The sequence below is a fragment of the Eucyclogobius newberryi genome, unplaced genomic scaffold (genome assembly GCF_026437365.1).
Source record: "Eucyclogobius newberryi isolate DKJ021-1_F unplaced genomic scaffold, fEucNew1.0.hap1 SCAF_17, whole genome shotgun sequence".
Taxonomy (NCBI): Eukaryota; Metazoa; Chordata; class Actinopteri; order Gobiiformes; family Gobiidae; genus Eucyclogobius; species Eucyclogobius newberryi.
In genome coordinates, this window is record NW_027315801.1 from 27775344 (window position 1) to 27787674 (window position 12331).

Sequence of the window (12331 nt, forward strand, 5' to 3'; positions counted from 1 at the left end):
CAGTATAATGCCGTACTTGGGAACAATTCAGTCAAACAATAACACCCTCATGGATACAAGCAGGTGTCGGATCCTTTCAAGTTACATACAACACACTGTGCCAATGAGCCCAGCAATATGTGTAGGATATTTTCAACCTGATTAGCTGGGATTATAAGCATCATAAGTAAAAGTGTGCAGATGTCTTTTTAAGATAGGAAACACAGTGGATCCGCTTTTCTCAGCAAAGCCTAAAGATTTAGACAGCATCATCTTTAACAGTAATCACACTGACAACATCAAATAAATCAGTCTGTGAGAAAAGCGCCATGGCCTTACTACAATTTAAGATAAGATAAGATAAGATAATCCTTTATTGTCCCGCAGGTAGATACAGAGGTAGATACAACAGAAGAACAGATCACTTATAGGAAGTCTGAAAAACACTTTCAGTTTACACAAACATATGAATTATAAAAGTAAAGGGAACAGATCCTTTGTCATAATTGAAGCAAAATGCAAATGTTTGCCATTGTTTATTTTTTCCACCATATATGTTGAAAAAAGCTGCACATTATGATTATTAAATACATTTTATTTGATTTAAAACAAGATTTAAAACATCACAAAAGGTAATTCCGGCCCATAAAATTCTTGAATTTAAAGAAAATAATGAACAAATTTGTCAGGAAAAAGCATCACAATTGAATAGTCATTGTTATAGACTTATCCTCAGAGTCGCCATGTGCAGTAACACGTAACAACAAGCCTCAAAGAGCTCAGTGAGTTCAACTCCTTCTTTTGAGTAACAGCCTCCTCCATCACTTCATCATCGTAGAGGAAACAAACTGATCATCTCATCATCTCCACTTCTTCCCCTCCATCCTCCCCTTGTTCCTCACACAGGACCATCCATCAGCCGGTATCTCTCACGGCCAGTGGTCCCAATCACACTGGCACCCTTTAATACCTCTAGCTCCCCTCTTTCACCCCTCTAGCTCCCCTCTTTCACCCCTCTAGCTCCCCTCTTTCACCCCTCTAGCTCCCCTCTTTCACCCCTCTAGCTCCCCTCTTTCACTCCTCCACCATCCCTCTACCTCCCCTCTTTCACCCCTCCACCATCCCTCTACCTCCCTTCTATCATCCCTCTTTCACCCCTCTAGCTCCCCTCTTTCACCCCTCCACCATCCCTCTACCTCTCCTCCATCACCCCTTTACCTCCCCTCTTTCACCCCTCTACCTCCCCTCTTTCACCCCTCCACCAACCCTCTATCATCCCTCTACCTCCCCTCTTTCACCCCTCTACCTCCCCTCTTTCACCCCTCCACCAACCCTCTATCTCCCCTCTATCATCCCTCTACCTCCCCTCTTTCACTCTTCTAGCTCCCCTCTTTCACCCCTCCACCATCCCTCTAGCTCCCCTCTATCATCCCTCTATCGCCCCTCTTCCTCCCCTCTACCACCCCCCTCCTGAGACCTACTTCTGTCCAGGGAGTGATGCCCTCATCCATTATGGACGGAACAGGAAGGACGACACGGAGAGCGCTGCAGGGGAGAGGAAACGCTGTTGGAAGAGTTGTTTAGTTGCAGGAGAGGGCATAAAGACAAAGACTATAGGTGCTTAGTCAAAAGGAACGAAGAAGTGATACACTGTGTGAGTCACAACTTGGCTTTTGTGATGAGCTCTTGTTGATAGTCTGGTACCACAGAAGAAATTATGAATGCATTTGAAATTTTATCATAATATAATATAGCCCTATTAAATTAAGTGAATTTTGTCCACCACATCAAAGGTTTTATGGAGGATTTTCAATGGAAAGAGGAGTCCAATGACTGTTATTCCTTTTTCAAATGGTGTGCATGCGTGCTCTTGCCCCTCCTCTTCCACTGCTGCCAGTAATGCCTCCTCCTTACGCTGGAAAATATGCGTTTACAAACCGGGGCCGGACGCTCAAGTGTAACTTTTAGGTCCAGTGTGGAGCAGGCATAAGTCCAGGGACAACATGAGAGAAGTGCGGGCAGCGGCTGACAGACAGAGCAGTGGCATGTGCCCGCGGTAAATGGTCACAGGTCAGGTTCGAACGGTCCCACGGGCCCTGGAGCGGCTCTGTCTGCTCTGATTCAGGGGGGCTGTGGTGACTCCCTGCACTGCTTTTTCATCTGTTTGCTTATAAAGTTTGATAGATGTGCAAATGTGCAAAAACTGACAACACAACTCCTTTGGATAATTTACACAATTAAACTAATCTATGATCTATTCTCGTGAACGCACAGGTCAAGATGAGGCACAGCGTGATGCTTAAAAAACACACTTACTCGAGCATTCACATGATAAATAAAACGTACCTGTCCAGTAAAAATGTAGCTGTTTTTAGACCCTTCATCTGCTTGAATGCATGCCATCATAGGAAAGAATCGCAGTGAATTACTTTTGTTTGACTTTGCTCCTTTTCCCATCCTTTTCTGGATGTGGATTCATGTGTGCCATTGTAACAAACTTTGTACAAGTGACAGGAAGCTACAGTTTGAAGAAACCGCTAAGAACTGTGGCATAAACCGCATACTCAAACCACGAAGTCTAGTCAGTTAGGCTAGGAACGTTGTTTGACAAGCCAACGCCCAATAGGTAACATGTTATCGTCGTTTGCATATGGGGAAAGTTTTGCTGGCCTCACAACATCCACAATTTAGGTATTTTTATACTTTTACTTTAGTTTACTATACGTAAAAGCCTGTTACACATCTATTTTTTTTTTTACTGATATTGACTACTAAAAACAAATGAAAATCCTCCATACAACCTTCAAATGTATTGTAAAAGCAGTACACAAAATCTATTTACCGTTCAACAAAGACTTTCAGCACAAGTGCAGTTGTTTCCCAGTCCTGCGCGGGCCTCTGTTCTCTCCGCTCTTCTATTGATCATTCTGTTTGTACCTGCTCGTGTTGATTTGTCCTTCCTGTTCCTCCTGCTTTATCATCCTGTATCCTCTCGCTCCTATCCTCTGGTCGCCTCCTCATAAATCTGTCTTTCCAGCCTCTTCCATTGTTTTGATTGCCTCATCACTTTGGTGCTCTGATCTTCTCTTTAGTTCAGTTATAAATCTGGTGTGAATAGAGATGAGTGTTCTCGTATTGTGCTGATTCAGGGATTAGGCCAAAGTCAAGGGAGCGTGGGGAACAACAGAAATCAGCAACAACAGCAACTATTTTCAACAACTATTTTCTCAGCTTAGCACTCGCTACAATCATGCGAAAGAGGACAAATAAGTTATTAATTGTACCTAATCAGTTGAACAGAAGAGGAAATAATCAGTACTTGACTAAAACTAAAAATCGTTGTCAACTAAAGACATGGTTGGGGCATTGGTTAGTCGACTAAACGGGCTGTGGCACTGGAAAAAAGTGTCTATGACTTAACCCAAAGTGCGCGGACAAGACCAGATTTGCATAGCTTCAAAACAACATTCACAATATTATCTTGATAATCCGCCCACGTCTAATTTATTGACAATTAGCGGTCAAATCTAAATGCATGAATGCAGCTCATGCAGCTCCCACCTGTTCTGTCTGCCTCTTTGCTGTCACTGAGGGCTCTCCGCAGGACACTAAACGCTCGTCCTGTCTTCTCCATATGCTGCACTGTCTGACCTCACCCAAGTCCTTCAACTACTGTCTGTATACGTTTCCCATCTCTGGACCCGCTTGATCTAACTGCACTTGCACTTCTTTTTTTTAAATCTCATTTTTCATATCACTGCCGTCACTGAAGCCAGGTGTCACACGCAGAGGTGAGAAGAAACTTTTAAAGATAATTAGTTATTTTCCATCCACAGTACATGTTCTAATTATTGTGTTTGGTGGAATTGCATCTGTGGTTTGACATAGTTTCATTCCAGTGGCCGTTTGGGAAGTAAAGTTGAAAATAAGTTGTAAATTACAGGATCTAGAGCTGAGTGAAAAGGGAATACCTCAATCTATGTCATCAATATACAAAAATGTAATTAAAAAATGGCTTGATACTCTGATTTCAATACCATAATGATAATAAAGACACTTTTTTTAGACAATATATGCAATTTTCAACACAAAATAATCTTTAATGATTCTAAAAGTTAAGAAAAGTCTAATTTTGTCTTGTTTTCCCAGTCTCTATCTATTTATACTATTGAACATTTTGCTAACACAACTTCTTCACATTGTGTACCTTTGATAATGTATAAAAAATAATCTAAATGCAGAAGTAGACGATAGAACCAAGAACATTTTGTGCAACAGGAAATATAATGATGATTTTTTTTTCTCAAATTCTCCCGCATGCTTTTTCTTTGCTTATAGCTGACAAATAGAGCTTGTTTTGGCTCTCACTGTTTATTTTTTGTTCTGTCACTGTGGTGCATAGTGTTGTTTCAAAGGTCAGTCTTTGTGTCCTCTAATGGGGACACTGGTGTAATTGCCTCCTGCTCGGGTGCGCTTTCCTCCAGCATGACAAATGAGAGAGCTAGGGTGGTATCTTCGGTACTGCTCAGTGATGATTTCAGAAGAAAGACGACACTCTCTGGCTCCTGCCTCCTAAATTGTCCCCCTGTTATTCTTCCAATTCCCCTTACTCATCTCAAATGTAGCGCACAAGCTGTTTCAGGCGGCAAAATCAAGTACATTGTCCCCACTCTTGCAATAGGGCACCTGGAAAGTCAACTACAGCTAATGCTTTGGGTTCATAAAACAAAAAGACATGCCAAGATCTTATGGCAAAGTAACATGTTGCATATTGGGCTGTAAGACATTGATTTGTCGACTAAAAGGGGGCATGATAAAGCGTTCAAAATGATTAAGTATCTGCATCTGTTCCAAACTGCACAAAATTATAAAATTGCAATGGCAAAAATAACAATATACATACAAGTACTGTGAAATAGTATATTTAAATCTAAAATAGGCAGATTAAACGTGTAATTCACTCTGTGTCTTTCTGGTTTCTGCTGTTCCTCTGTCTTAGTTGACTGATTAATTGAAAAACAACAAAAGAACTGTTTATCTTTTATATTAATATTGTGTTAGATAAACTACAAGAATTATTACCATGTCCAGATGAGGGCTGCAACTAGCGATTATTTGAGAACAAGTCAACTACTCTTTCTTTCGATTAGTCAACTAGTTAACCAACTATTGTATTTTGGGAGAATTAAATTAACTGCGCGTAAAGGTAAAAATATTCAGACTAAAGAATTCTAGATGGAGAATATTTACAAATATGAATCACAAGTTGATGAGTCGAGTCAGTGTCCTCTGTGTTTTTCTGTGGGTTTTTTTTTCAAGTTGGAGAAGCACTGATTTGAAACAACTTGATAGAAAAATCCATAATTATTTCTTATTGTTTGTCATAATGATTTAATAAAATATTGATATTTAATATAGTTATATTTGTTATAAATAGTCACATTTTCATGATTCAAATGTGAATTGGCCATGTTGTTTTTCACATTAGCTGACCCGGTCTGGATGGTTCTACTGCATTGACATTGTCTCTCTGCTCACTTTGCATGTTTCTGTATAATGAGCGTTGAGCATATTAATATAACTTTATTACACATTTAGTTCCCCAGGAAACGGCGTATAGGTTTCACTTACACACTCATTACTGCTCCAGTGCACACAAGCAAATTAAAGTAATCAGAACAGTATAATGAGCGTCCCCAAGAGTAAGGCATAAAAATACAAGCTTTACACTTTACACAAAGTCATCTGCCATTACATTATGTCTGCACTAGAGAATAGCAGTATTTTAAAATGTTTATTATTTCAGACAAGAACAAAATTGTGACTCAGCTATGATCAGAACTGCAACGTTAGTGGAGTTTCTGGTCGGCAGTGGTCCAAAAAAGTGAAAAGTGAATGCTGCTTCCAAGTATTTCCTGTTAATGTGCCTGTATTTTTTTTGTGCGATGTATTATTTAGTAAGATTTCACGAATATTGATAGTAATGAAGACCGTTGATAGCTAAAATATCCCTCTCTTTTCCAAAAGAACGTATACCCATAAAACATGAGCTGCAAAGAATAAACGGTACAGAGAAACACAATGTAAAATATGCACAAGCTAACGTATGTAAATTATGTGATAACAATATGTAAATTATGTGATAACAATATGATAATTATTAGATCTAATGGAGCTCAACGTTGATGAAAACATATTAAAATAAGAAAAAGTTGCTGCTAATGTAAAAAACCATGTGCCGTATATATTGACTTGAAAAATAAATCAACATATTAATTATCATGACCAGCCTATGGAAATACATAGACACTAGATTTTTAAATGATGTCAACATACAAAACTGCACCAACAACAAAACTGGACTCCATTTGTTAATAATGCATTAAGTCTTGTAGCCACAGGGAATGATAACGCTCACTTCTCATGGTATAGGGAGCTTTAATTATCTAGTCCCAGTGTAATCACATGGAAACAGCTCTGTACCCGTCTTTATTAAGACTTTTATAGCTGCTAATGCTGAGGGGGCCACTCTTTATGAATTATTGAGCAATCCCGCACTGCACATGAGCATCTTACAGCCTTACGGTAACAATGTTGCCTAATACCAGGAGAAAATTGAACAAACGACCCGCTCGGAGCTCCCTGGCCTCTTTCATGCGTGGGACTGCGGGGGAAACGAGTTGCGAACATGCTATTTTTGAAGATAGCCCCTAAAATAGAAATGTTCTTCATTGTTTCTTTCTGCAGTTCTACTCAATAACATTGTGATGACTAATATTTCTGGTTTTGTATTGTATTATTATGAATTGCTATAGAAAACAAACCACACAGTAATGCAATTGGTCAAGCCACTGGTTGTGATTGGAAACAGATGAGAATGATTCAATAAATGTTACTCACAAATAGGGAGGTTTTTTGAGTCATCAATAAGCATGATTCTTCAGGCCAGAATAAAAAACAAAACCCAAGAATAATATTTTTTTAGAAACAAACTGACTCTCAAGTCAACGTAGACTCCAAAAAAATATAATAAAATAAATATAATGAGCAGGCTGTTTATGTCACATAAACTTTACTTGATTGTTTAGGGTTTGATTTCATAAAACTGGCCCCAAAAGCCATTTTACTCAATAAAAAACAAAAACTAAACTAAACATGGCTTCGAGTCAGGGGTAGATTAGACTTCAAAGTTTAGGAGTGCTTAGCACCCTGGGTTAATTACGTAGCGTGTCCACAAAGGTACTGTGTGCTCTTTTGTGTCTCTCTGGCTCTTTACATCCATCGCTCTTGACCAGAGAATGAATATGTGTGAATGAATTGGTCTTGTTTTCATTCTGTCTCTGACCTGGATTCTCTCACGTTGACCTTGATCACTATGTTTTGCTGTTGTGTCATTTTCTTTCTTTTTGTTTCATGAGATAGTGAATTTAATATATATATAGGCAACTCATTAAAATGAATTCAAAACATATTAACATAACATTATTTTACTTGGCTTTTACTAAACAATAATTTATTGTATAAATTGTCTGTATATTATTTTCCAAATATTATGTTCTGTGTTTCTGTGACGGGGATAAAAGAAAAGTAGTGCAGTTCATGGGTTTTAGCTTCCTGTTATATAGATTACATAGATATAATATTTAGCTTTACATTGTTAATTGCTCTGGCATCATTCCTGATTTGTCACCATTCTGAAACCCATAGAAAGGCTGGTCTGGTCTGGAGTCGAACCCATGATCAAGACAGTTATGACTTGATCTCGATCAAAATTCAATCAATTGCCCAGCTCTATGGTCACAAATACACTCTAGACAGAATACGTGAAGTAAAATGGTTAAATTGTGAGGTTTATTTTCACAATAAACCTGACACTATCATTTGATATAGAGGCATTTCTACGCACAAATAGAAGAAAGAATATTTCAGCAGATGCTTTAAGTGACAAGTCGTCAGCTGGAGGGATGGACATCCAGATTAGTGTGGGAAAACTGTCATGGTGATCGACAGCTCAGTGCCTGATGTTCACACACCTTTGATCATTTATTTGATAAAATGCCTTTAGATCTGGTTTCAAATCCCTGGCAACAGTGCCCTGTGCTTGTATGTTTCACTTATCAGAATAGTCTATCATGTCGACATAATAGCCTTTTTTATTTAAGGATTAAAAAGATAAGACGAAAAATGTTAGGCTTCTGTACACACTGACTTCAGTAACTTTGGTGGTTCAAGTACACCATATATATTTTATAGGACATGTGCTCTAGCATCTTTAGTGTGAGTGCAGTAACATGTCGTTTGCTAGACTTTACATGTTACATAATGCCAAATGACACCAGCTACACACATGTACAAGATAATACACTTAAATGTCTGAAGAAAATCATGGTGACAAGGTAAAAGTAATACAGTTGCATTTTAATTTAAAGAAAACTAGCAATTGGTCAAATATATAGCTCTGCACAACATATGGCTAATATTATATTAAAACAGCAGAGAAGATTCTCGTCAGGTATTGCAGCGCTGCAGAAAAGACTTTTTATTGACCGTTGGAGTGATCAGGATTCCTCAAACCAGTGTGAATGAAGCTAAACGCTACTCCAGGTGTGTTTTTAATGAGGGAATAAAGTAAGAACATGGGAAAAATGTCCCCTTTAAGACTTACAGCCCAAGGAGTCAAAATCCAGTGCAGTGGTTTACATGAGGAAGGGCATCTGGTGTAAAACCTATGAAGGAATGTGCAACAGTCTAATACAATACAAGGAAGGAAGATAGACATGTTACTATTGAAACCATTATAGAAATAGCTTTACCTGGATGCCCTCTGTCCCTGGCTGTTGCAGTAGTTTGACTGTGCGTGTGTGCGCCCCCTTCTGCCCGCGCCCATCATGCCAGGTCAGGTTACTGCCTCCATTGCGGCGCGGCAGTTGGTAGGTCAGCTCTTCAGCAGAAACCGTGTGTTCCAGGGAAGCACGGCAAAAGCTGAAGCTGGACGCCGCTGCAGAAAAACAATAGAAAGTCTTTAATTTTGTATTGGTTGTTTTGCACTGAGCAACAAGAACAAAATAAATGTTTAATAATCCTAAAACATCTTCAGATTAGACGCTTTATGCTCTGATGCTCTGCTCAAATGGCTTCAAACAGATGGTGATGCTATAATCTACAATTAGGCTAAGTGCACACTGAGCCTTGATTTTTTAATCCAGCATCATGAATATTGGATTTCTGTTCTTTCCTTGTACCAACACTTCAGCACAAATAATGTTAAACTGGCAACTACAAAGCCAGAAAATGGAGACTTTCTCATGTGACTGGGAATTAAGAATGAAACAAAATGAACTAACGGCTAATGCCAGATTTGAGCAAGTATCACCCTTTATAAAACACAAGCTGCTGACAAATGTTAAGTTTGCATAATACAACGACTGTCTTGGAAAAGTTAAACATACAGTAATCTCAGAGGTTCTCAAAAGAAAGGAAAAGTTAATTGCTTTTCACAGGTCCATATTAAGACTAAACATGGTCTCAAGTAGAACTACAGCTTTGCCATCATAGTTTTAACTCTGAAATAACCCAAGATTAAAATGCGAAAATGTTTTTTACAAATTTCCTCCAAACAAAAACAATTGACCCCTGAGTGTCGCTCCAAAGAGTTCTGACGTTTTTGCCACATTGAAAATCACCACATAAAGCACTACAACTGAAACTTTTTCTGCACCACATTAAACACTAAAAATGTGACTCTGAATAATTAAAAAGTTAGTTATTAGTGCATCTTTAAATGTAAATTAAATAAAATGCAAGTTTCTCCACACATCCCTCTCTTGTGTGATGTTCCATGTCAAACCTTTATTTTACTTTTGTTCTGCTCCAACAACCAAACCTTTCATTTGAAAAAGATGTTACACTACATCAAATAAAGCCTGTTTTACAAATAAACATGTGTTTGAGTCTTGTTATTGTTGCTCTTGAACAAATTGTATAATACATTCCTTCACACCACACTGCACACCATTTCATACCAGAACTCGATAAACCCTGTAACGTACAATACCTGGACTTTTTCTTAATATCTGTCTATTTTTAAAAACATGGGAGGCTTCAGATCATCTTGTTAATTGTCTTTCCCCCTCTCTCCCCCCCCTCTCTCTCTCCTGTCGCCTTGGGGAGCGCGGACAAACGAACAACAAGATTTGAAAGCGCGACAATGCATTTCACTGTGATAATCTGTTCCACGCCGTATCATTTTACCTCAATACGAGACAAGATGCATTCTGGGATGACAAAGCCCCCTTCAGCAGAGCGGCAGGTAGAGGGACAATCTGCACTGTCAAGTTTAAGAGCAGTAAAATATAACATCCCTCCAGTGAGAGAAAAGGCCTGTCGCCGTGATTCATTTTGTTCAATAAACGCCGCATCAGGGGAATTTGAGCTACATTTGTGTAGTACATTTGATATGTACAGAAAACTGAGATTAAGATGGATTATTGTCTCGGTGACATAAATACCATGCTTTTTATTGTTTATAGTGATAGTTGTAGCAATATATTGTCCATTAAAATGTGCTATTGTATCAAACAGAGTGTAGATGTTATGGAAATTGATGTGTCTGATGTATTATAGGTATTATTCCTGGTTAGATCTGTCTTAGTCTTCAACAACTTAAAAAAAGAAGATTTATATTCATACTGAATACATTTTATGGCGACCTGCTGCTTGTCTCCATTCAATGAATAAATAAATAAAATATCCATCTAAACGGATAGATTTATAGCCTTACTGTGAAATATAAATGTAATTTGGTTCCACCTGTTTATATCTTATAATATAAATGTAATGCCAGAAACATTCCTGCAACAATAATAGTATCTCCAAGCAGGCGGAAGACCCACCACGAGAAAATTATATAGATATATATACAGCTAAACAATACACTTTTCGGTTGAATGAGAAAATCCTTCAAGAAGCAGCGATGCCTGACCTCCCCCCCTTTTATAACTCTCTTTTCCGTCCACTTTTGTACATTTTCTTATGCAGTGGCAGCATCTTTCCTCTCTCCTTCCTCTCCCCTTGTCTCTTTGGTTGCCTCCTGCTCCGATTGCCCGTCAGGTCTTTGAGGTCGTGGTGGACAAACGGAGCTCGGGCTCATTGTAATTACTGCCAGTGGGGGCCGAGGGGGGATGGAGGAGACGGAGACAGGAGGAAGCATCGTGGGAAGCTGAAACGCTGCACAAACTCTAAAGAGCTGCCAATCCGAGCACAAGAAGAGAAAGCACAAGGAGAGAAGAGCGAGAAAGAGAGAGGGAATTATACTAAAAGAGCTGACACATTGTTTACATGCATACCAAGCGAGTCTCCGGGCCCTGGAAGCAACTACCAACTACCTCTTAGACATAGAATATACAAGATCGTGCCCAGTTGACATAGACACTGTAAACAATTCATTCAAACATGTATTCAATATGCTCAATATTCAATGTATTTCTTCAATGTAATTCTACAGTTGGAAACACGGCCACAAAGAGATTAAGTGCAATATATGATGTACCTGCCTGTAGATGGACGATGAAACATTCTTGCCACATTCAAGCTAACTTAGAGTGATATTGCTTTTAACTTTTAACTTGTAAAAAAGGAGGTCGGACTTTCCTTGCAACACAACGAAGCTGGAATGTCAAATTTATACAGTAACAAAATGTTGACGAAAAGAAGACAAGAATCTCTGAAATTGTTGACCTTGGTAACCGTTATTCTCAAAACCATCCACGTGTTTCATTAGACTGCCATTTTGAAATCCGTGAAAACTGGAAGCATTGCGCTGACTTTTACGAATCGAAAAGTGCATGGAAGCATTTGGAACTTAGGCAAAAGGCAAGACGCTAAAAGATGACTACGGCGCTTGATTTCATGAGCTGTTCCGGTGTGATCTCCGTAATTACAAACCATCACTTGGCTTTTTATGGCTATAGCTCCTCTTCAATTTCAATCATCTCCCCGTATCTTCACACCTTGCAACCCACGGCCATCGTAAAAAAAGGCAAAGCGCTCGTTCCGCACACGGTAATAGACTTGCAGAGCTTCCCCTCTTGGCTCCAGGTGCAAGCAACAAACGCAAAGTGAGCCAAAAACCATTAGATGTTCTCAACTTCCTCCCGACTTCTCCGTTAATCTTACATTTGACTTGCGTGGGTGCACGGCTCAGCTTCTGTTCATTAAACATGCATATTCAGGAATATATGAGATTGTACCGTTTCAGTACCGCGTAATGTAATCGGACTCTCACCCATTGAAATGTATGGACCGGTGCCAGGAGCGCTCAGGATCAAATTTCATATTGGATGTCGCTAAGTGG

The 12331-nt window shown here is 39.1% G+C and overlaps 1 protein-coding gene across 1 annotated transcript in view; it reads right to left on the bottom strand.

Annotated features, from left to right (window-relative positions):
* The window catches only part of samd10b (sterile alpha motif domain containing 10b), a 49426-nt gene that overhangs the window by 15226 nt on the left and 21869 nt on the right, over nt 1-12331 (bottom strand). The window contains exon 2 of the mRNA XM_072448566.1: nt 8793-8977. Within this exon, the coding sequence (XP_072304667.1) occupies nt 8793-8977 (185 nt within the window). The remainder of the gene's footprint in view (nt 1-8792; nt 8978-12331) is intronic.